General features: G+C 39.7%; 2 protein-coding genes across 10 annotated transcripts in view; one reads left to right on the forward strand and one right to left on the reverse strand.

Moving 5' to 3' along the window:
* Window positions 1-23,739, reverse strand: part of GPR146 (G protein-coupled receptor 146) — a 49,580-nt gene extending 25,841 nt beyond the window's left edge. Inside the window, exons 1-2 of one of the 2 annotated variants that reach the window (XR_007903583.1) lie at window positions 23,277-23,691; window positions 1,960-2,001 (exon numbers count right to left, since the gene is read on the reverse strand). The gene's annotated coding sequence lies outside the window, so the exon portion shown is untranslated. Of the gene's footprint in view, window positions 1-1,959; window positions 2,002-23,276 lie in introns of both variants that reach the window. The other variant, XM_051781460.1, reaches the window with a different exon arrangement.
* CUNH7orf50 (chromosome unknown C7orf50 homolog) overlaps window positions 1-25,041 on the forward strand; it is a 116,058-nt gene that overhangs the window by 63,951 nt on the left and 27,066 nt on the right. Inside the window, exon 1 of one of the 8 annotated variants that reach the window (XM_051782904.1) lies at window positions 7,820-7,849. The exons of 2 other annotated variants lie outside the window; for them this stretch is intronic. In XM_051782904.1, coding sequence (XP_051638864.1) covers window positions 7,835-7,849 — 15 coding nt within the window. In that variant the 5' untranslated portion in view covers window positions 7,820-7,834. Of the gene's footprint in view, window positions 1-7,819; window positions 7,850-22,325; window positions 23,071-23,854; window positions 23,967-24,015; window positions 24,138-25,041 lie in introns of those variants that run through there. 5 more of the 8 variants (XM_051783070.1, XM_051782984.1, XM_051782670.1 and 2 more) reach the window with 5 other exon arrangements.

Below are 25,041 nucleotides of genomic sequence, written 5' to 3' on the forward strand. Positions count from 1 at the left end.
CTTTTGAGAATACAATGTTAAAGGCATTTGCTTTTGATTTACTTTTGACCTCCTGGAGAGCTCACCAAGCTCGTTTTGGGTAAGACAGGACGGCACAAAGAATTCTGGGTTGATTTTGATATGGGTAGTTTTACTTTAGGATGGAGACTTAAATTCTGAAATGTTAGGTGTCTGGTTTTTGCTTCGTTTAGATTTTTAGAAACTTTCTTTTCCCCTTTTACTAAGGTTTGTTTATATTGCTAGTTTTGAAATATTTGGTATATTGTCTGGGTCACTGTCACCTGTTGTTTGTAAGTACATTTGTATTTTCTGGGACCAGTTTATACCACGATACAAAGAATCCAATGTGACAATCAAAAGGTCACGATGCTTCACCCTAAGTATCTGGCCAATGGGATCAGACTTTTTTAGTTGAATGTCTTGGGGGTGAATACTTTGGAGGAGTCTTTCCTGTGCCAGCTCTAGGTTTTGGGGTAACAGACCTTTTATCTTTTTAACAATGGCCCCTAAAAGGATGGAGCTGCATACATGTAATGGCTTTGTGATCGGCCTTCAGTGAGGAATTTAAACTAAAAGCTTGTCTTGCTGTAGCTGATATCTTACTCAGTATATCCTTTCTGGTTTTATACATAGTCTCTAAGATTAGTGTGGTTGAGTATATTGAAAGTAATAAAAAACAGACACAGAAAAATTGTTGCATGTTTTTAAAAAAAAAAATCATAAAATGAAAGAGGAAGTGCATCATTTATTATAACACCATGTAGTCTAATGAAAAACATACTGCAGGCTGGAAATTTGTTAAGAGCTGTACTCAAAAAGTTTCCACTCCCAAAAAAATGCCTTGGGGCCTCTGGTTGTAAGCCTGTGGCTAAAGAGGCCCTGTGGTAAACTGACATAAAAAATAAGTACTCCATAAACAGTCAGCTCCTGTTTCACAATAGTTGGAAAGAAGTTTTAAAAAAGTGTTACCTGTTGATGCTGACTGTACTTTATCAAAGTAAAAGGGAGGCCATGCATTAACTAGAATGTTAAATTGGGAATTAAACACCGGGGAGAGGGACACTGGGCACCAAAATGTTATGTTCACTGCACATAGGAGGACATGAAAAAGATGAGGAGACTTGCTGAGAGCAACAGAACAGCACTTGGCACTGGCAGAGCTGGTATTAACATTAAATAATTCCTGGCTTCTCATCCCTTGCCCATTAACTAGAGTGGGGCAAACAAGTTCCCTGCTCCCCCACACTGAGCAGGTGCCACCCCTTGCACCCGAGCACATTCTTCAGGCTGTGTGCAAATACACCCTCAGAGCATTGGTGGTGTTTGCACCATCAGGGCTCAGTTTTGTGTCTCTCCTTTTAATCTGTTTGGCTTTCTTAAAGGTGCCCCTTCCCTGCCGAGCCAGCCCAGGCTGGCCAACAAGGGGTTGGCTTTGCCTTCCTCTTTGTCCTTCATCAGCCCTTGTCAACATATGAAAGTCATTCCTGTGGGCTTTCAGGCAGGTTTAAGTGTCATGATGCTCTCCTGGTGGGGAGAGCTTTATAGCCTCCATTCCTTCTTCATGTGGATTGGGAAGCAGTTTGCAGAAGTAATGCAAATTAAACCTTCTGATATTCCTCCAGTCTGTTTCTGCAGAGGTTTCCCTGCCTGGCAAGGAGCCCTGGAGTGCCTCAAGATCATGGGACACTTCCATGGAGCCCAGATTTCACAAACTTAGAAAGATGTAGTGAATTGGATGTACCTTTGTATGAGACTACTTAGGTGGCTGGTTTGTGATCTTTGAGAAGGACAATCTGAGACTTGTCTTAGTTAAGTCTTCAGTGAGGACTTGGTAATCCAGTACACCTTTTTAAAGGAGTAAGTAGAAGGTCTAGAAGTCCCAATTTTGGTAAATATTTTCACAGTTGTACCTTGGTTAAATAAATAATAGTCACACTGTATTGCTACAGCTTTACTTACATGAGGTGCAGCCCAGCAGAATGTCAGTCTGAGATGGAGCCACTGGAAGGAGAAAAGAAAAAAATAAAAGGTGAGACAGTTATTTGTAGGTGGTTGAAAGAAATGAAAATTTAATCAACTCTGATAAATATAGCTCACTTTCATTTTTTTGCCTTGTATCTCCCTGTACCATGCTCTGTGTAGCATTTAAAATATGCAGTGTTTTCATCCAGTGATTAGAAAATCTGTAACGTAATTAATTGTTCATGATGTTTGATGTTGTAACATCTCACAGTGGGGTTGATGGTTTTATTTACACTTGTGAGGTGAATTAAGGATCTTGAATAAAAGCTGTAGATTGATCTAAAAATAGGACCATAACTTCCTTCTCCTCATTGAAAATATCACACTTGGTGGGTTAAAAATTGACATGTAACAGTCCTGATACGAAATATTTTTCATGTAATATGATACTATGATAAATGTCAGTTTGGTTTGTTACTGTAAAAAGTGGTGGGTTTGGCACCACAGTAATTCACTTTGGTTACTGAGTATGTGTCTACTCCTTTGCACACTGTGGGGAAAAAAATATAGAGAAGTATATTTTATTATTTTATTAAATTACAAGTATAATATATCTGTCCACTCAAAATTTGTAACCCGTGTTTCAGTATGGACATGTAACTTATCTAAAGGAGAAGAAAGGTAACTAAAGCACTGATTTCCCTATGCATTGCAGTAGAACAAAAAATATATATACACACATAAGGCATTAAAGAGGTTTTAGGTTAATGTTTGAACAGTAATATTTGGAGAGAAAGACAATCTTTAAGAGTAGATGAGTTTTCCCCTAAAAAAAAAAAAGATTAACAAGTTCAATTTATTACTGAATTTTGAGGTAAGTAGAATACTTTTTCTGGGAAAAAATGGTTGAAGATAGCTGCCTGTGCCACTTCATTCTTTTTTATATTAAAGTTTTATTGAGAGGTGCAACACTGGTCTGTTAAAGATCTGAGATCATTCTGATGCACATTTTTCCTTCCCCTTTTCCACTAGCAGCGGTTATGGTTGTTATCACCACGTGTTTCAGGCAGGGCTCCCCTGCTCTGCTTGGCCTCTCTCTGCCCTCTGTTTCGCATCTTGTGGTTGGCATTTAAGGACCCAAGAAAAACAACCAGTGCAACCAGTATTTCCCTTGCAATTTTAGTTTCATACTTTGATGGAGAATAGTAAATAGAAGGACAAACTGTTACTATTATTATGTGGTCTTGATCTTAAGAGAAAGGGATTTCCATGGCTAATGTGTATTTGTGGTGTGTCACACAGGTGGAAATCGCCAAACACCAACTCCAGGGGTCTTAAAAGTGGTAGTGGCTGTTTGGTGACAGTCTCTGGCTGGCCTCTCTTCTCAGGAACAAAAATAAATGTGCCAGAAATCCATGCAGAGAGAGAAAAGAGCAGCTCTTCTGTTTATACTTTCATACAAATTTAAGTCCTGTTCAGGGACGTAGTGAGACAGCTGGTCTGTGCTTCAGAGCATAAAATGGCTGGGGAGAGCTTTTCCTGGCTGGTACCTCTCACTGCTGAAGTGCCACCTGTGGAACAGCTGTAATACATCTGGAGCTCTGGGAGCTCCAGCCATGGAAGGACAGGCTGTAGGAGGTGACTTCCCCTGAGTAATGCAGCCCTTCAGTGCTTTAGTTGTGTCCTGTGGACTCATCTCCACGTGTGTATGGATATGATTAGAATTAGACATGTGAATTGTTGAATTCTGCTGGCAGAGTTGCACAAGTTTATTTATATGCCTGCCTGGCAAGGTGCATTGCTGAGATCTGCATTCCAAGGGCCACTGTTGTGTGCTCATGGAGCTCTTAGGGCTGGGCAGGGGAAATGTTCTGTGGTCACCCCAGTGGTCACCCAGCAGGCACCAAAGAGAAGCTTTGCTACTGCTGACCTACTCCAGCTTCCCAAGGATAACATGTGTCTTGTTGCCTTCCTCCTCAGTGACTCAGTAGCCCTTCTGGATTGATTTTCTTGCTTTCTGATCCTTGTTGTTGAAGTACAATTTCTTTTATGTAGTAAACAGTGTTTCAGGATTGATTAAATCACAACATGAATCATAATGGAAATGCTGAGCTATACACATCTATAAGACTGTGGAGGTGAATAACAAGTTCTTTAGTGACAGCCTTAAAGTGGGTTTGCAGTTTTGCTGGGAGCTGAACTCACTGGTTTTTGTTTTAATGTAGGCAACTTGAGTGGAATAAAATACTGGTTAATCAGTTTGAAATGAAGTTGTGGCATGGACAGAATGAGCATAGTATTTCTAGATAGCTGAAAGAATGAGGTATGATTTCAAAGGTCATATGTAATTATAATTTTATTCATGAGGGCTGTGTTTTATATTCTAACAAATGTAATTCATCTATTGTATTAATCACATAGAATTCTGAATCACATAAAATGTTGCAGTGCTATAATTAAGAAAAATGAAAGCGATAAGGAGTAGCAGCTGTGTAGCTAATGAAGGAGTTAATTTCAACGTGTGTTTTAGACCATTAAGTACTACAAAGCAAAAGGGTTGCTTTGCCAGCACAAAGCAAAGGAAGGCAGTTAACCACCACTCCCTTCCCCAGCCAGCATCGCTGGGAATAACGTGGAGCTCCGGCTTTAGTTCGGGCAGGAGCGTGCACAAGAAATGTGGAAGATATAAATCATTAGTGCAGGTTGTCATTTAGCATGGAAAATCTTTCATATTCTTCACGTGAGTATGAATTTTTCTCTATGAAAATGTTTTTATCCTTTCAGGTTGGAGTACTTTTATAAAGTTACTTAACAGTTCGGGAGCCAAGAGCCCAGGCCTTTTTTTCTGTCAGGACTCTCCAGAGGCTGGGATCTGCAGGCCTCCAATACATCATTGTTCACTCTGTGCTTTTCTCTCTCATATTTTTTTTTCACAAGTCTGAAACGTTTTCCTTGTGCGGTTTCGCAACCCTGTATTTTTTTTTTTTTTGGCCAAACAGCATGAGTCCTATCACTAGATCAAATTTAGAATTCACTGCTTCCAACAATTGTCTAATGGATCCACATGTTTACACAGCATGACACTGGTGTCCAGATAGTGTGGTGAAAGTCTCAGACCAGTACTACCGTTTCATGCTTCCTCCCTACTTTAAAAAAAAAAAAAAAAGAAAGGAAAAGCTACAAGCACCTTTTTTTTCTGGTATTCAGGGCAGCAGTGAATGGTCCTGCTATTTCAGCCACCAGTGCTATCTCACAGAAGTTTGGAAAAAGACTTTTTCCATCTCCTGTAACTGAAAATGCCAGCTCTCAGGTATTTTATCAGTACTTATTGTATCAATAAATAGATCTTAAAATCACACAGAATGGCCTGGGTTCAAAGGGACCTTAAAGATCATCTGGTTCCAATCCCCCTGCCATGGACACACTAGACCAGTGTTGCTCAGAGCTCCATCCAACCTGGCCTTACTTCCAGGGCTGAATACTGCTAAATGGGAGCCTGGAAAATAACATTTCCAGACCCAATCCTTTTTTTCTTTCCTGAGATTCCCAGCTGGATGAAAACTTTTATGTCTGTGTGCCCCTCCTAGCAGCACAGGTACCACTGCCTTGGTGAAGCTCCAGCTGCTTCCCCCCAACACTGATCTCCCCTTCTGCTGATCTGAGCCTTTGTGTGGCCTTATGGTGAATCAAGTCACCAAAATGATCTTTCTCAAAACCAACCTCAGGCACTTGGCATTTGCGTAGCATAGGAGGACCTTTGGTAATTTACTGGCCTGTGTATTTTGCAAAGTGTTTAATTCCTGTTCCCTGTGATTGGATTTGCATAAATCAGTAGCAATTACTTGGCAGGAACCTTCCACAGTCATTTTCTCTGAAGAAACAGTCCCTGGTAGCATGAAGTGAAGGAAGGGGGGTTTGGCTTGGACACCAAAACCTTTCTTTTTTTTTAATGGTCTCATGGGATCTTTCACTTCCACACAAGCAACTGCCCGAACTGGCCAAGCAGTCTTGATTTAGCATTGCCTTTTGAACACGACTTGTCCCAGCTGCAGGATGTCACAACCTCTATTTCCTTAGCTTAGATTTGAAATCTGGAGCCGTATCATTCAGATGAACCACAACTGCCCTTGCTTTAACTCAGTGTATTTGTTTTGAAAATGCTGTTGTTGACTCCAAGTTTTAGCTGCTGAGCAAACAAGGCTGATCTGCATTGGTAAATGGGGAATACTTACCAGCTTCATTAAAAAACTACATAAAACCTGGAAAGAAAGCTCAAGTAATTTTTAGCTCATCAGTGCCAATGAAAACATTTCATTAGGGTAAATATAAAAAATGCAAAACTAGTTTTGAATACAAAAATTAGAGATTGTCCCTGAGATACGTGTGGCTCTGATGCATAAAAACAAATTCTTAGAAAGATAACTGTATGTTGTACAGTGTTTCAGGGAAGGACAGTGAGCTCCCCAAAAACTGTTGCTGCAGACAGGATTCAGAATAGAGAATGATGAGCAGAACTGGGTTGGCTTTGCATTCAAAATTTGATTTTACACGGGCTCCTGTTCTTACGCAGCTTAGAAACAAGCTTTTGCATTTGAAGTAAAGCCAACTGGATTTGTAAAGATATTTATCTTATTCTCTGGCCCCATTCAAATCACCAGAAAATATTAAGGCTGACAAGCCTAACTTGATATGCTTCTCAATTAATATTTTTATGCCAGATTATAGTACACACAAATTTGCACAAGTGCCAGGTTTGAATTCACTCAGCTGGTTTTGAAGTGGCAGATTATTTATTCATAAACACTCAGAGAGACTAAACAAAAAGTTTAAGAGCTGGGATGCTTTCCCAAATATAGTTTAGAGTCAGTGAACTGCTTCTTCAGTGTGAAATAGAAGTAGCCCCAGCAGCACCTGCTGGGACAGTGTGTGCAGGATGCTGAGTTTGGCAAATCAATATTTGTGAGTTGATAACGTGCTGGAGGATCAGTCTTAGGGCACCCACAGAGTTGCTTCTAATTGTCAGGCGTATTGTGGAGTGGAAAAGTGTTGAGGAAATCGTACTGAAATACTGAAAATAAACTTAAAATAAACAAGGAATTTTACTTTATGGATTTTTGGCAATTCTGCTTCCTTCCAAACTGCACGGGCTGAGTGAGGTTTTTCTTCTGCCTTCCATTTCCCCTCCCTCCCAGGGTATTGACATGAACTGGTTCAGAGTTTGGTGTAAGGCACTGGAGCTATTCTGGACTTAAGAGCTGATGTTGGTGTCTCAAGGCAGTGCTATGGCCTGGGGACTTAGCTGAATTCCTTAGCAGTGGTTGCATGACCAGCCAGAGCAGTTTCTTGCACTTCACCATCCATTGGCAATGGTTGCTGAAATTTATTTATGCCCTCCAAGATTTAACCCATCCCATATTGCCCTTTGTGCAGTGTCTCAACCTTTTAGACTGACCTGACTTTATTTATATTCACGTACATGCACGCAGACACATAAAGCTGACATTTCACAGTCAGACCTGCAGAGCTGACAGCTGGAAGAGCTCTTTCTCTACCCTGCTTGTAGCTGAGAGGAGCTCCATGGCTCCGTTGCTGGCCAGGCAGCTCCCCAGGAGGGGACGTGTTTGCCTCCTGGCTCGGTCACTGAGCTGAACACGGGCACTTTCTTGCCAAGCAACTGGTCCATCTGATCATGGCCACCTCCACTGCCTCCCCTTCTGGTACGTGCCTGACTGCATGTGATTATTTCTCAGCTAACCTGCTGCTGGGACAGATAGAGCTGTCTCTGGGTCTGTTGTCAGTAATCGGCGTTGCCAGAGGGAGGGATTGCAGAAGGGAGGCAGAGGGAAGGACGGGAGCGCTGCAGTGCTCCTGCATGGAGAAGCTGGAGGTGGGTTGAGTGTGTTGTTGAGGCAGAAAGGAAGAATGGGATTTTGCAACAAGGAGGAAGTGGTGTGGTTGATTTGCCACATCACAGTTCTCAGTGGCCCACCCATTTGTTTTGACATAAATACCTACTCTCGAGCTATGTCTAGGCACGAAGACTAGACATGTACCTTCAGACTTGTGGTCTTCAGGGCTTGTTACTGCTCTTTGAAGCTTGAGCTTGATGTTTTAATGTTTTGTTTGGAGACTTAAGCATTTAGATTTGTAATTCTGCCCTTCTACTCATTTCCCTGATTTACCTTGCAGAGTAAACATTCTTTCGTTCCATTTCCCAGACTTCCTTTTCCTTTTCTTTGCTGTTGGCTTAATTTTGAGATATGATACTCGAGTCAGAGGTAAGTATCTCCTTGGGAGTGAAACAAAAAAAACAGCTAAGGGTTTGAGTGAGCTAACTATTTTCTCTGTTTAGAAGCAGCAGCTTATTTTCCAGTATTCTGGAAGTCCTCAAACACGGATCCTGCCAAAGGCACTGACTTTAACAACAACAGGGCTTAGGAGAACACGCTCAGGTTTTCTGGCAGCTCTTACAAGCCACTTAGAATAAATAGGCACATTGCTTTTAGCGAGTGCCCCAGAGCTTGAAAAGCACTGATGAAGACAAATTTGTACAGAATTTCTTCTTGTGGTTATAGTTCTTCATTTTCATGTCATGTACAGTGGGCCCAGTCTCCTCAGAGTTTGATATCTAGGGTCTTAATAGCAAATCTGTAATTAATACAGCTGCATTTAGAGACTAAGACATTTGCAGGGTTTGTAGTAATAATTCACTGTGTGGCACAGCAGGGAACTCTCTGTGTTTTAAACATTCTCCACTTGTGCATGTACAGATTTTTATAGTTGAATTGAGAATTTATAACATGCTGGGTCTCATATTCCAGCTCTGTTTCTAAAGCTATACACAGAACTTGGCCATAAATTTATGCAGATGAAATGAGGGCTGATTAGAATTTTAATATTAAGGAAGGAAATGGCCTTGGGTAGTGCACTACAGAGCAGAACAGGCCTTCTGTTAATACACAAGAGTATTACTGTTTTCTTGAACTTTGCCTTCCAATCCAATTACAACTTGTGCCTAGAAATCATAACTCTGGTGCCTCCCATTTGATAATGTTGAATGTTATCCTTGTCCAAGCTTATATCATTTCCAGTAGTAAAAACTATCGTAGTTATAAAACTGCTAGATAATATAGCCCTAAAATTGAATTATAGGCAGTAGTACATGGTCTTTGTTGATAAACAAAGCAGAGTCATGATGGTATATCAACTTGACCCAGTTCTGTCTCTTTTTAAATTAAATGAAAGCAAGAATTTTTTCTTGTGACATGCATTTCTGGTTATGGAATATTGTATAACTCACTCTCCGTGATAAGAATGAAGACAAAGCTTTCAGTGTAAATGATTTTTTTTTTTTCAAGTCAAGCAAAATAACGGGAATCTACGTGCCAGCTTTTGTTTTCAGCACCTCTGTGATAGCATCATGCTCACAGCATGTAATGAGCTCATACCAGGAGTAGTCCCAGCCAGCTCCTTTATCAGCATAAGCCATCGTAGCTCAGAACGTGTCCTCCCGTGTCCTCCTCCCGTGCCCTCACTGATAACTGGATTGAACTAGATGCTGCATAATTCTCTGGATCTGTATTTACTGACACATCTTTGGTGCACATTCACAGCAGAAAATGTTATTACTGAAGTGTGGAGTCGTGTTCTGGTATTTGTTACGTGAAAATTGATTCTGATTCCTCGGTATTTCAGAGTGTGTTATTAGCACAGTACAACTAATCATTTTCTTACAAAGGGAATGACAACTGTATCCTTGTTTAGATGCTGATTGTGTATTTATAGGGTATAAATATATATAGCCCAATGTGGTGACTAAACTTGGCTGCTTTTCCTGCTGGTTTCTGTGGTTTCACTTCATTGTCCAGAAGAAGCAACAACATTCTTAACTCTGTTGCATCCCTCACCAGGATTGGTGTGATGTCCACTCTTGGCAGGAAAAGAACAATGTGTATTTGTTTATTTGGGCCTTTAAATGGTGTAGCAGACTTCATAGTTTGTTATCTATCTCTAAGAAGTTTTATTTATAGTTCTCACACCATTAAAACGCCACATTAGTGGCACAGTCTGAAACATATTTATCCCACTCAAAAGACTCAAGGGGTTGAGCTCAGGCTGTTATGCAAGAAGCTTTACTTTAGATTTCTTCCCTTTTTTCTTTGATCACTTGTGTAATGTCTTTGAAATGTATGTCTGGTGTTGATTCTGTGTTCCATTGGGGGGCATTTGATTTTGCAGCTAAAAGGATTGAATACTAAGTGTTCTTTTTGCATGTGTACATAAGAGGGTGCTTCCTTCTTTCAGACAGAGAAAGGGCACTCCTAGGATTTAAGGCCCAATAAAGTAATTTAAAAAAAATAGCAAACCCCAAAAAACCAACACAGAAATGTGTTTTTATAATTTTCGGGATTTTATACTGTAAATCAGAACAGAAGGAACAAACTGGATGAGAGATGCTATTGCAAATTAAAAAAAATCAAATTATTAAATTATGTCATGCACATTGTAAGAACAGCAGGGATGAACTCTGACTTCCTTAGTGCTTTTTTCCCCCTATATTAGCCCACGAGTGTTTCAGTAACCAGAAATATACAGGTTTTTAATTACTTACTATAATGAATTCGATGCTGAGAAAGAGAGTTGTATTCAAAGATTTTTGTTTTCCCCTTCTTTCTTAAAGTAGAAAAATGCTAATGTTTCCTTTCCTTTCTGAACTTCCAGACTGGAACAGTATTGGATAATACTGTTCCCAGGGTAGAAGTGCCCTTCACAGATCCTCTTTGTAGAGCATATGAATTCTTTTGTTTGATTGTTGTAGTTTTTGGGCACAACACAGCAAGTTTAGTGTCAATATCTACACTAGGCTTGGCATTTCAGTGACATTCCATTTTAAAAGTTCTGTAGTGATTCAGTGCTGAAGGTGCAGTGAGTCTGCAGCTCTGGAAAGACTCCTTTCTTTCTGGTGCCATGTGTTATCTTTGATCAGGAAACCATTTGAACTGAGATGCCTTCAGATATAATATGAGCAAATATAGAAGTCCAGACCTTACTAGACAGTTTTACTGCAAGGGAGGATCCAGTTGTGGTTTTGCCTACAAACATTTTTTATCTGTTGAGTTACAGTTTTTAATTACTCACAACTGTGGGGGATTTTTATGTCAGCCATGTGAGCTCTATGAGCATTCAAAACTGAATTATCATCACAAGTTTTCCCTGTATTTTTACTTCTTCCCCCTCCTCAATTCACTTCACTCAAAAGCTGAGAAGGAATTGTGACTGGAGAGAGATCTCTTCCTTCAGCAGGCAGTAATGGAAAGCCTAAGCCAGTGATCCAGCTGACATACCAGAAACTTCTCAAATGATCCAGGCATCATACAAAATTCTGGCATCAAAGCAGCCCGTTGGTGATAACACAGAGCTACCAAAGCTTATCAATACCACACACAGTGAAGGACACTGAGGAGCCCTGTGCTGCATCATGTGCCAGGAGCAGTGTTCCTACACTAATCCTGGAGATCTTCCCACCCTCAGTGGTACCTGCCTTGCTCAACATGGACAGGAAATAACCAAAGAAGTGCAGAACTGACTGGACACGTGTGTGTGTGTGTGTGTGTGTGTGTGTGTGTGTGTGTGTAGCTTGGTGTGTCCCCATGAGCACTGAATGTATATTTGCACCTCAGAGCTTCCAAAAGAACTGGTGGGAGTGCAGCTAACACCTTCACCCATAGTCTTCCTCAAGAATTATTCTATATCCAATGCTTGTTTTGGCAAAGACATCTTAATCTTATTGTAATAGTTTTTAATTACTCATTTCTGCAAGATCGCTGCCAGAAAGTCACCACGAGCCAGATACTCTGGGAACAATTATCCCAAGGAGTTGTTAATTACCATGGAGCCACTACAGCTCTTTAAATTGTATTGCCTGTACCCATACCATAAATCCATTTTCCTCTCCACTTGTTATGGAGCCCTTTGTACTCTGGATTCTGTGTTAATGAAGGTACAGAAGTGCTGCTGTGGCTTATTCCTCGCACTGCTGCCTGTCATCTCTCTACAGACGAGCGTGTGAGATGGAGACATGGCTACAAAAGGCCCTGCTAACCCAGCAAGTTAGGTATTATGTGGTCTAGGTTTTTTAATTCTGATTATCACTCTGGAGGAAGAGCCACAAAAATGCTACAAAATTGCCTGTCTTTGTAGTGGATTTTGCGGCTTCCTATTTGTAACATTTGTTGCGTGTAAATTTTTGCACTTTGGCCAAAACAAGACTGTTTTTATGACTTTACTTCCAAATGTGTTGAAAGCTTACGTTGGTGTGTTATTTATTGTTCAGCACTTAAATAACTTTACATACCAAACATATGCTAAAGCAGAATTCACAAATGGCATCTCCCTCAGTGTAACTTCAGAAGTATTTCAGAGAACCTGCAGTTGGTGTCCTACTGCAACCACGTAAATTTGCAAGGAAGACAGATGATTTAAAAGTTTTTGGACAGAAGTAGGAAAATTATAAATATTAGAAACATTACACCTAATTTGATTGAAATCTCAATGCAAACCTTAATCTAAGAAGCTAAAAAGAGAGTAAAGAAATGCTTTTATTAGAGGTGAAGGATTTTAGAAGCCTTTAGAGGTCTGCGTGCTCTTTTATATGGGTTTGTTTCTGGCACCTCTCAATGTGGATTTAAAGCAGCTTTTTATTTAAAAGGAAAGATATACAAGCAGTTTGGCAGTAGATCTACTCTTTGAACAGATTAAAATGCCTCAAAAAACTTGACAGTTGCTTGTAAGAGGAGCTGTATTAGTTATTTTTCTGCTTTTATTTCTAGTAAATAATAAATCTAGGTATTAAATCACTCCTATTCCTAAAGGATTTCCCATTACCACTGGTGTCCTGACAGGAATAATCTGTTAGGAAGTGTCTAATATGAGACCAGGTAAAAAAAAGAAACACCTTAAAATCTTGTGAGCTCAATCTAACTTTTGTTCTGTGGTGACCAAAGAGGGAAAAAATTCCTTTTAAATAAATTTGTTCTTTTACTAAATAGATAACTAGCCAAATGCATTTCAAATATTTGTTCAACTGATCAAATATTGCTTTAGGTTTAGAAAACAAATTAACCAAATGTTTGAAGAATTAGACATTTTGTACCTGAACACTTCTCTGTGTCATTACTTCTGTACCGATGACCCCAAATACTTTGGTCAAAGTAAAAGGCCCTTTTGATAAAAATAAGTCAGACGAATGTGTTTGCAACTTGGATAGTTCCTACTGTTGTGGGCATTCATGTTAAAATATCACACTTGTATGTTTAAATTCCAGTATTTTCATTAGGGAAAGACCAGTCAAATTGCAGTGCTGTCCAGTGCTGGTAATAAGGAATTTTTTTCTGAAGGAACTGAAAATATAAACAGTAGTTAAAATTGCAGTGTTTCGTTAGTCTATAAGTATTTGGAAATCAGTTTTATATGCCTATATGGAACATCTGAATGAGAAAACAAAGTTGTAAGTTGAAGCAATTTTCCACCAAAGTTAAGTAGAATTACTAAGCTGGCTTGCTTACTGGGTTGTTTTGTTTTGTTTTGTTTTTTTTATTTCTTCATAAAACAACTAAACTGTGGAAGTTCACAATCTTTTTTTCTTCTTTTTTTTTTTTTTTTACTCTCTTGCTTATGAGAAAGGCACACCAGTGTGTCAAATTTAAGTTCTTACTCCTGCTGTAGATACACTGATTGGCTGAAGTACTTCTAGATTAGCTATATATTTTTGGCAAAAGGATAACTTGATAGTTGAACATTAGTTTGAATTTGAGATAAACACATTTCTATGTGGGTGGGTTCAAAAAGCAGAACAGTCCATCCGGACACTAAATAAAAGCAGTTCCCAGGTGGAAATTCTCAATTTAGATGTCTGATAACCTTCTATCTCAGTGGCTGTGCCTCGAGATCCTGGTAGTGTTTGGATCATTGGTATTAGATACCATCCCTCTTCCTGTTCTGGAATTAGAAGCTGTGAACTCCTTTTTCACACTGTTAAGTGTAAGGTTTTCTATGAATTAGCCAATAACATGAGTGGACTCAGAGACATATAGGCATATCTAATGCACTTTTGCATGCTGCCTATGCCTAAGAGTTTTAAGTAGACCAAACTAAAGTTTTGGCAGTAAGATTTCAAGCTCTCAGTTGATTCCTACAATGGCTCTGCTCTGTTCTGCTGGTAGTACCTTGTATCACAGTGTGCAGCTGGTGTGGGGTTACAGACTTTGGTGATTATTGGATGTTCTGTCTACAAAATTGTGAACCTTTCCAAAGGTTGCTAGAGTTTAACTCCTGACAGGGCACTCTGCTTGCTTTGAGTTGTTGCTGAACTGAATGATGTCTTTGGGTGATGCAACTCCAAGAGGAAATGCAAAGGGAGGGACAGAGGGTGGCAACACTTATAGTTCTCCTTTAACCACCTTGACCACATCTTGCAATGTATTTGTATTTGTATAGTATATGAAGATAACCTGTTTTCTTCATTACATTAAGTATCTTGATAAAGTTATGGGTATGGTTTATTATATAGATGGCAGCATTTGTTTGTTTAATTTCATTTTTAACTCAGTCATCATCTGTTAAATTACTGGAGCAATTCAATAATTGGCTGCTACCACTACCCACCTCAGAATGAGCAAGCAAACCTATTTATTTCTGCCACAAATCCTTGCTTCTGATGTGTTTGTTGACCACTGATCAATAGATACTGAATAAAGGGGATTTTCTTGCTCATTCGAAACTGCAGGAAGTGAACCAGCATCTTCTCATTGCAGTTGTACCTTGAAATGGCTGTAAAATCTGACAGCTCCATTGGAACCTGGCTGTATCCCAGGCTGTTTGTGTCCTGGCTGTGCCTCAGGGTTTTTGATGGGCAGGAAGTTGGTGTCTGTGCTGAACAGTCAAACCCTGTGATTCAAGGAGCCACAGCTCCAGCAGCCAGAGAACATCAGCTGAAGGGAGAAACCAACTGAACCAGCAGCTCAACTAAGAGGATGAAGAACAGAGGGGAATTTCACTTTTGCACAAATCCCCTCAGTATGGTGAAAATGAGTCCTGTACACTGTAAGAGATTTATAAATTCCTATACTGGTTATCTATTGCCATTTTTTAAATATACTTGCTTATCTGCAAGAAAAAGATATTTGTCAAAATTATAAATTCTTTTTTTTATAATATCAAACACCTGAGTTCAGGCCTTTGGAAACAAAAATTATTTTTTCTGCCTTTACTAGACCCCTACTTCATTTTGAAATTAGAGGGAAATAATTGAAAGCCCATAACTGTGCAATGCATGGTGCTACCATGCATCAACAATGTTCTGTGATAATTTAAGAGTTGGAAAGCTGAAGTTCATCATCCCTGTATGTAAAAGGTCGGGTACCCGTAGCAACATTGTGTATTTTACACTTATATTTATTACTTTACATATTTTTACACTTATATTTATTTTAAGCAATGGTGTCTTCAGCCAGAGGCTGGAAAAAATGGGATCCCACAAGCTGCACATCCACTTGCTTCCACCTTTCTATTGCTTCCTCTTTTTGCTGGCAGAAATGTTCACAGTACATCAAATTAAGAAACTGATTTGGTTTTAAAGTGACCTTTTTTAAGCAACAAAGAGGTAATTTTAACCCAAATGGGTTTTCAAGACCGTACAAACACTTGTGCCAACCCGAGGAAGAGGCAGGAGAAAATGGAGAGCGTGTCTTTTGGCAGCAGTACTAACTTATACAGCTTCAAGTTGTTGCTGAAACTATTACCTGAGATATTTATTCATAAGTGCAGAGAGTTCTTTAGAGCCTAAACAGAAGTACTTGGTTGTGTAATCCTTCGCTGTAAGCAAAATATACTGCATCTAATTTATGAGCATTTGTTCTGCTGCAGCCAGTATGTGACTATATTTCTGCCAGTAAGTTAACAATTTCTATTCTATATAACGTGGGTATTCCAGTGTAAGGCGGGAAAGGAAGAAATCAGAGCTCTGTGTAATGACATTAAGCTTTTAGGCTATAGACAGCTTAAATGGACTCACAGCTGCTTAACATATGCCCTCTGCCTGAACTCGCTTTATCACTTGGTATCTGACTTCTCTCAACATATAAAAAGTTGATGTGATTGATAGTCGGTCATACAATATTTGTCAGGGGGAACTGAATCATTATGTGTATAGATTCAGGAGTATAGAAAAATAAAGCTGAAAGGACAACAACAAAAACTGTTGACATTTTTTCCATTCATTAAGCTTTCCTAAAGCAACTCTTTTTGTTTGCTGGAGTTAGTGGTTGCTGGTTTTTCTAAGCAGCAATTGCTGAGTGATTTAGAGTACATCTCTGCTCTTTTGTTTGGATTTCATTTGCGAAACCATTTAGAGTTATAAAACTGTCAACTTAAGAACATTCTATATATTTTGCCAGTGAGGGCCTTGTGTATGCAGAGTTTATGCATTTCTCTCCATTTTGTGTGCTGTTTGAATCTCAGTGTATATCACTGTTGTTCTTTGGGCTGGTTGTAAGTCCCATGGCCTTCTTTAGAGCAGCAGAAATCTTCAAAGTAATTATGAAATTGCATCTCAGATTAGTCATTAGATAAACGAGTGTGTAAGATTTGCTAACCACAACATCTTGCCCTTGGCCAAGCCTAACCCAGCAGTGTAGTAATAGAAGGCTCTGCTGATGCTTAAAAACACACAAAATTTAGAAACCCTGAACTGCAACTGGAATTGAATCCTGCACCTAAACATTAGAAAGCATAGACCAGAACTGTTAGTTATGTTAATTACAGTTGTTAAGCCACAGTAGGGTACCTTTCTGAACTCTCAGATGTCCTATAATAACTACCAGCTGGGAGTTGAAAAATGTTATTCAAACTCTGTAGAGTTTTGCTCACTGTTTCTCTCCTGCAGAATTCCTTTGGTGGCTCAGCTCAGCTTTACATTGCATGGAAGCTGTAGGGCCCAGGTCCATCATCATTCTGCACAACTGTAATCTCTCATGGCCTTGCTGCTGGCCCTGTTTCATGTATTTCATGTATTTATTTCAGATTTTCTACTCCTATTTTTCATAGGGTATGGCAGACTTAAGATATCAGGTACTTAAATTATATAAATGCAGATGTGACAAGTCTGTGACATATTGTTGTGCTGAACACGTGCCTGAAGGTTAGAAATTTCTAAGCAAAGTTCCACAGTGGGTTTAAATTTATGTTACTTTGGGCAAGTTGCAAAGTTTGACTTGAACTGCCAACATGAACCACACATCCTGTCATGACAGTTGTCAAGAGAGTGTTTGATGAATCAGGTTATTATCTTTCATTTCCAGTTGTATCCCTGGTTTAGTCATAGCAAGATCTGAGTGTAGAAGTAAAAAAAAAAAAATTAAAAAAATATTGCAAACATTTTCAAAGCAAGGAAAAGGATGGACCATGCTCCTGTTTGTATCTTGAGAGTTGGAATCTGTCACGAATTTACACCTCTGCGTTTGTTCCTGGGTGCCTGTTTGATTATGAACAGTGGGAGATAAGTCAGTGCTGGAAAACCACTCTGGAATTTTTGGAGTCAAAAGTTTTTAAGGGGCAATGACAGATTTTATGAAAGCATTAAATAGCTGAAGAGTTCACTCAGCGAATCTGGAAGGATCTGTGCAGGAAGTACAGTGTTTTGTCTTTGCTATCTTGAAAGGTTTTGGTTTTCCTGGCTTCCCTAACTTTTCCAGTGTTCCCTGTTCTCCTTGACTTCACACTCCAGTAACCATGCTGCCTGCATCACTGGCAGGAGATCATATCTCCATTTCTATCTTATGACCTTCCAGGACAATTTTAGCTCCCAGTATTCCAAGAGAAAGTATTAATTTTTTAAGAAAAGAAAAGAATTAATGAGAAAATTTCTTCGTCAAACTTGATTTTTTTCCGCTTTGCAGATTGCAGTTTTATTCAATATGTTTTAGGAAACATACTGACTTTTAATTTAACCTTTAGCAGAGAAGTAACATATCTGCTTGCTCATTTCACATTCATAATAATGGATTGTCTCTGGTTAAGGTAGAATCCTTATTTTCACTTTGATTTTAGTTTAATTTTTCCATTTCAAAGTATGTTGTATTGCTCCCAGGTAAACAGAAATATGAAGATTTTCTGTTGCCATTCAAGAAAGAATTCTGACATCTTGGCTTTTATCCAGACTAGTTAAATTTTTTTTAATTTTGTTTTGAAGATCAGGATTTCCCTTGAGATGGACCTTCCCTTTGCTGTTAATCTCCCTCTTCCTTTGCTCTCCTTTTCTTCTGCCAAGCACGAACTACTTCACTTTCAGAGCTTTGCAGTCTAATCCCACTGTAGCCATTATCCCTGTGATTCTTGGTTCTCTAACAACTCAAACATTTACCTTTGACCATCTGCATTTTCTAATGACCATCTCCAGTGCCTTTTGCTGTTCTGCCCCTGTGTGCAATGAAGAAGTTCCTTGTTGTTCCTATCTTAAAACTTTCTTTTGATCCCTGAAAAATTACATGATAACAGAACAGATATGTGATAAACTTAATCCTCCTGTTAGTGGGTGGGTCCATGCATTCTTGTATTTCACATGGTATTCCATCTGTAATTATCCACTCTATTTTGTACTTAACCTGAAAATTATGTAGGTAACTGCTGTTTTCTGTGGTGTTTGTACTTGGTTTATCAAAGATGTAAAATGTAACTTTGGAAGGTAAAGCTTGGCTTTGAAACTATCATGAGTTGTAAATTCAATCTTTGTAAATTCTGGTATTTATTTTGTAAATATGTGTAACCTACTTATTATTGAAATGTAGATTAATACAACTTTATTTTAGGATAACTTGCTAGATGCCCTAATTCCAAAATAAGCAAACATCACCAACACCTTGTGTTGTGCTGCTTTTACAATGATATCTTTCAGTGTGGTCTGTTGGAATACAAACAGGTTTTATAGAACATTTTTTCTAAACAGTCAACAGGTTTTAATTTAGGTTCTTAAATCATAATTGTTTTTCAATTTTCTGCTCTGCCTCACAAACGCATAATGAGGGCACACCTGATGCTATAAAAACCAGATGTCATTTCAGTATTCCAGGGCTGTGTGATAAACTTGGAGAGCTTAAAAGTTGGTATCATAGATTTATAGTTATCGGGGAGCTCACAAGAGCAGAAAGCATGTAGAGCGTTGCTAAATAAACAGGATCTGGGTATGGATTGCACTTTATTTTCAGAGACTTTCAAAATGCTGAAATTATAGATGGAATTTCCATAAGGAACTTTCAACAGGAGACCATTTCAAACTCCCAAACAATATATGCAAATTCTTTCTCCCTACCAGTCATGTTAAATGAGCCTGTGCAGTGCCACTTGCACTTGATCATGGTGATTTGAAGAGCAGCAAGCAGACCTGGAGGAAAATTAGACTGTGTAATTCATGCCAGCTCTTAGAAACTTTCCTCCTTTACCATTCTCCTTGAGACAAAACTTAAATAGGATGTTCAGTGGGAACTAAACTGTACCTGAGGTACAGTTTTACAGTACAGCTTTGTAGTACTTGTTTCTTTAAACAGGTTCAAATTCTGCATACCAGTGTTCAGTGGTCTATTAATGGAAATTATAAATATTTAGAAGAAGAATAATTTCACAGAAATTAATTGTCAAGGCCTAGGTCACCCATCTCTGATTATCACTAGACATAAAGTCAAATGCAAAAATCAGTAACATCCATCACATTCATTCCTTATTTTGTGTTAAGATGTCTCTCTTTTCACAACCAAAGTGAGGGTCCAATTCTCTGTCTCCCAAATCCTTTATCCCATTGTAAAGCAAAGCAAGTGGCAAGACATGAGCTGAGGTTGTTGATACCCTTGCTTGGTTGCCATGGTATGAAACTGCAGGACAGCTGAGGGGCTGTTTGTGTTCTGGGTGTTACTGTGGGTTTCTGTTTTAGGGTTGTTGAATCATTAAGTGATCACATTCTGCCAATGAAATGAATCCTGCCCACTCTCTTTCCTTGAGTGTTGTTCACCACAAAGTGAAAATTGCATGTTCCTGCACACACGTGTGTGTGCAGTTGAGTGTATGTGAATGTAGGCATGTATGAAATGCATTCTGCTAGGTTTTAAAAAAGATCTTAGTACAGCAAACTAGCAGTGATGATAGTTTGATCTAATGAGAAATTGAATAAAAGTTTTGTTGAGGTATATGTGGGAGAATATACAGAGGGTTTGAGAGTAGAGTGTATCTACCCCAGGACATTCATTCCCTCTAGCCACGCATCCTGTTGAACTGTGGAGCTGAAGATAGTGGCAACTTGTTGGTAAAGAGGTATCAAGTTCTTTACAGGTTTTGATGACTTTGTTGTTTCTAACAAAAATGTCTTCCTAAGTCAAATGCAAGGATTCCCGTTTGAATTGTAAGGAAAACCACCTTTCTTAGGTATTGATAACCATTTATTTTTCATTTACTATTTTGTCTTCTGCTTCACTAGTCTTTCCAATAGATGGGAAAACTGTACCTTCCCCAGCTGTATGTTAATTACGTTCCACTTTTGAGGCAGAATGGGTACATTGCAGAGGAGCTGTCAACTTGAGAATGAGCAAACTAAATATGCTCAGCTGAGTGAATCCAGTACTGTGAACATGAACCACTGGTGTAAATGAGAAAGGAGACACCTTGAAGCTTTACCATATTCAAGAAGTGTCAGATCATGTTCATTTGAAAGGGATGGCAATGCTCTTTCTCCACCAGTGTAGGCATGAGTATTATGTTTCACCCAAGACAGGCTATCCAGGCATTCAGCAGACCCTGATGTTTGCACCTTTATTGTTGAATTTCCACATTTTTTGAATAGCATTCAACTTTTTTTGTATAATCCCAGATATTTCCCTTCAAAAAATCTTAAATAGGTGAGATTAAACCAAAATGTTTGTCCTTACACTTTTATAATAATTTCATCTGCTTTGCTGACTGTTTCAAAACCTTGTGGACTGTTTTCAAACAGCTCTTTTACCAGCATTTGTTTCTGTAAGGACAATTGGCATGAACTATTAAGAACTCGTGCCTGTGGTGAAGATGTGATTCATTGTTGAGGACAAAGTACTCCCAAAGACATGGGACTATCAAGACTAGTAGAAATGGGAGAAATTGGTTCCCATTAGTTCTATTCTGTTGTATCCAACTCAGCAAAGCAACATGAGATCCTTCCAGATCTCCATACTCTAAAGGGAGAGTTGGAAGGACTCTGTCACTGTGCAGGGAATCTGCTTTAATAACATTGACATGACTGAGGAAGAGTGATAAATCCTGCCTTGTGGTATGACTGCTAGAATATCTGTATTTGATCAAAACTTCTGATTGAGAAAATACCTTTTTTTTCTATATTGTGTGGTTGAAAAGAATATATTCCATTAACAGTAAGTGCTGTGGAAACTCACACCACTTGGCTTCTGAAAAACACATCCCTTTGAACAAAAATATCCCACACTCTGCTTTAAAGATAATATTTATATTTCTGCTGAGGGAGTAATGGGGAGGAATATCACTTGAGCTTGAGAATGTCAGTACAAGTGATATGTGTTGTGTAAGACCCACCTAAGCTTTCCTTGTTTGAAATGTTAAAAAAAGACTTCAATGAGTTCTTCTGCATGAGGATAAATTTAGCTCCAAGAGCCATGCAAAACAGACTTGTTGATTGGTGTGGGAGTGACTGCTGTGATTCCCGAGCTATGAAGGTGCTATCATTTCTGCAAAGGATCTGTGCAGGGGAGGAAAATACAGAACTCGTTTTGAAAAATGAATAATGGGTCTGTGGATATGACCAAAACCTCATATAGGGTCCTATTCTGTTATGAATCACAACTTTGCTTTTTTGTTGTAAATCGTTGTTCTTTAATTACATTTTGGCTATAATTTTGTGACTGTTTTGTGTGAAAAGTTCAAAACTGGATTAATAAATCCATGTAACAACTTATTACTATTTAAATACTGCCTCAGCTATTTTCGTAGATTTATTAGAACAGTTCATGGTTAAACTTACATCCTTTACTTTTGGTCATGGAAGTGTTCTCCAGGTCATTCTGTAAGTGTGTGAGTCATCCACTTCCATGTGTTGTGAACATTATAAAATGACCCTTAAAAGGCGTGCATTTTCCAAGGAAAGAGCAACATTGCACCTGCAGAAATACATCTGCACTTGCTGTTCTGAATTAGTGCATTCTGTCTGCTGGTACTGAAAGGGAGGAGATGCTTGGAAGTCTCATATTTCTACCTTCATAGTCAACCAGGCTTTTGTACCCTACAGGTTGGGGATCATGAGGTACCAAATAAGTGGAAGTGGAGGCATCCAGTCCCTCTCTGGGACTGAGCTTGTGTGTTGCTGTCAACATCTAATGATGACCAGCATGGAGGGGACAAACACTGTTGCTCTTGCTCCACAGGCATCTATTTATTATCTGTTCCAGTGAATTCCTGCCGCTGCTGGAAAAGAGATGTAGATATCATCATTTTTGCTTGCTTTGCAGAAGGCAGGCTTTGATTTCATCCTCTGTGCCTCACTGAAGTCTACATAAATCATCTGAAGCTGGCCAAAAACTTTGGAAGAATGTCATGATCTACAGCTGTTATCTGTGCCTTTCCCATTTTTGTTAGGGATAAAACCTGCATGCATTAGGGTAATGGCAGAATATACATGTGCTGCATAAACCTGTGTCAGTCGTTCCTAAACAAGGTGCCAGAAATCCCCCTTGGCTGTAGGAACAACCAATTGCAAAGTTCTTTTTGACAAAGCAATCAGCCTTGCCCCCGTGCATGCACGCTGCTGTAATTCGTGGTACAGAGCAGCACATGGAACTCGGTGCAAGTATGTTCTGTATGTAGCTGCTATGGTGATTAAAATACATAAATAAAATAGATAAATATGGACCATATTAGAAATCCATTACTGGCGCTGTCTCAGATCACAGCCCGCTCCAGCGTGCGGTGTCAGCCGTGTTTCCTCGTGGAGCGGGAGCTCCTGGGGGGGCTGCACCCCTGCAATGGCCCTGTCCTACCTTGTCAGCTCGCGAATTCAGCACAAAACCGGTAAACAAAGGGCTTTTGTGCACGGTTTATAGTTCAGCGAGGATTAGTGGCCTGACACGGTTTTCAGACGGGACAAGCTTAGCGTTAATTCTGCCGAGGTTAACGAGGGCGGGCGCGGGGCAGGCAGGGGAGGCTGGGGCAGGGAGGTCTCGCTCCGGTTTCGGGCGCGGTACAGAGAGTTTTTGATGAAAGCGGGTTCTGCTTACCTGGGTCGGTGTGTCGGTCACGTGTTCCCAATGTTCCAGCTGCCTTAGGATGTGGATGATCTCAGGCGCTTGCTCGCATTCCTCCCCGCAGCTCCAGAGGTCCCCTGCGCCGGGCTGGACATCCTAGCCTGTTCCTGGGCTCTGGCTGGATCAGATTCCTGCTTTTCCTCCCCCTCTCACCTTTTAGCATTCTCCGACCGTAAAATCCATCCCTTTCCTGAAATGCAGGACGATGCACTTGTCCAATGAAGTTTTTCTAGGCGAGATTCAAATTCCAAACAAGCCTTTCATTTCCTTCGCGCTGGGGGGAGAGCGAAGGCAGGGAGGCGAAGGAAAGTGCTCGCTTCCTTTAAATCCCCACCAGCGTCTTCCCAGCGCTGGAAGCAAAGTAGCTTGTCATGGTGATCTTCAGAGTTTAACTTTAGAGGGGGAGGGAGAAAGTGGAAAGTAAACTGAATGCTGTAGTGGAGATTTCTCTCTTCCCCCACTGGGCCCCTTGCCGACTGTTTTTATTGATTTCAATCACTGGAGGCTAGCTGGCTCTCAGAAGAAACACTGTGTAATGTGTTCTTTCCTGGCTTTCATTAAAGAAACTCAATGCAGTGCGGTCACGCTGCCGAGCTCGCCTGGCAACCTGCCTACACCCTGTGGTACCTCTTTCATTGGAGGAGATCGAGCTCGTGGTTTGGGGTTGGTTTATTTATTTTTTTTCTAATTCTCCAGCAAGGATTTCAAAACAGCCCCTGCTCTGCTTCTACCTCCTCTCTCGCAGCCCAAAGCCTTTTCAAGCTTCGGAAGAAATTGTCAGCACCCCTAAAGGGGACGACTTTGGTGGCAATGAAAACGCCGAGTGCTGCGACGGTCTCGTGCTCCTTCTATTAAAATTCCTCCGTGTTTCTGGGGAGGGGTTAAAAGGGCTGTGTGTGAGCCACAGGGATGTGGATACAAATGACTTCCAAGGGGTTTCCTTTTCTTTTCTTTTTCTCTTTTTTTTTTTTTTTAATTCCATCTTCTCTTGATTGGTTAACGTGGTTTAATTAAGGGTAAGGGAGTAAGCAAAATCCTCCAACAAATATGTGAAAATTCCTGGCAGCGCTGTAGTTGCAAATGAAGCAAAACTGCATTCCCCGAGCCTGCAGTTGCGGTGGTGTCTGAAATATTTCTGTTGCATTCAGGGCTGTGATAGCGGTGGAGAAAAATGAGAAATACAATATGATACTGATTTATGCCTTAGAACCTAATCTGCTACAGTATGTACTTTATGGGAGCAAACAATCTATAAAGTGGAATTCAACAAGCTATGTTCTGTAAGTCGTGCATTCTGTGTGCCTGTAAATGCTTTCATTTAATTTGGTAAATTGTTCAATTTCTTCTTATTCAGCAGTTGCTAATGATAACACTTTATGGGCTCTTCACGGTTTTCTGTAAATCTATGAGACATGCAAAGATCACATAGTTTTAAATTAAGCTGGGTTTCAAGCTAATCAAGGTGCATCTATTCTAAATTACAGCTGCAGATTTAGAGTGCTACCTGATCACTTGTGCTCCTGAGATACTATAGCTGTGTACACAAGGAGGCTTTTTTTTTTTTTTTTAAAAAAAAAAGGCATTTACATGACCACAAAAAGAATCCTTTCCTGGAGCAGAAAGATAAAAAGCCTGTTCTTATTTAAATCTGGTTTCCTGCAGAACTTGTTTGAGGCTTCTCTGCCTGGGTTGAAACTACAGAAACCTTTCCAAATCAACTTAATATAAATTATTCCCA

This window comes from Manacus candei, unplaced genomic scaffold (assembly GCF_025592945.1).
Source record: "Manacus candei isolate 608988 ecotype Guabito, Panama unplaced genomic scaffold, ASM2559294v1 h1tg000002l, whole genome shotgun sequence".
NCBI lineage: Eukaryota > Metazoa > Chordata > Aves > Passeriformes > Pipridae > Manacus > Manacus candei.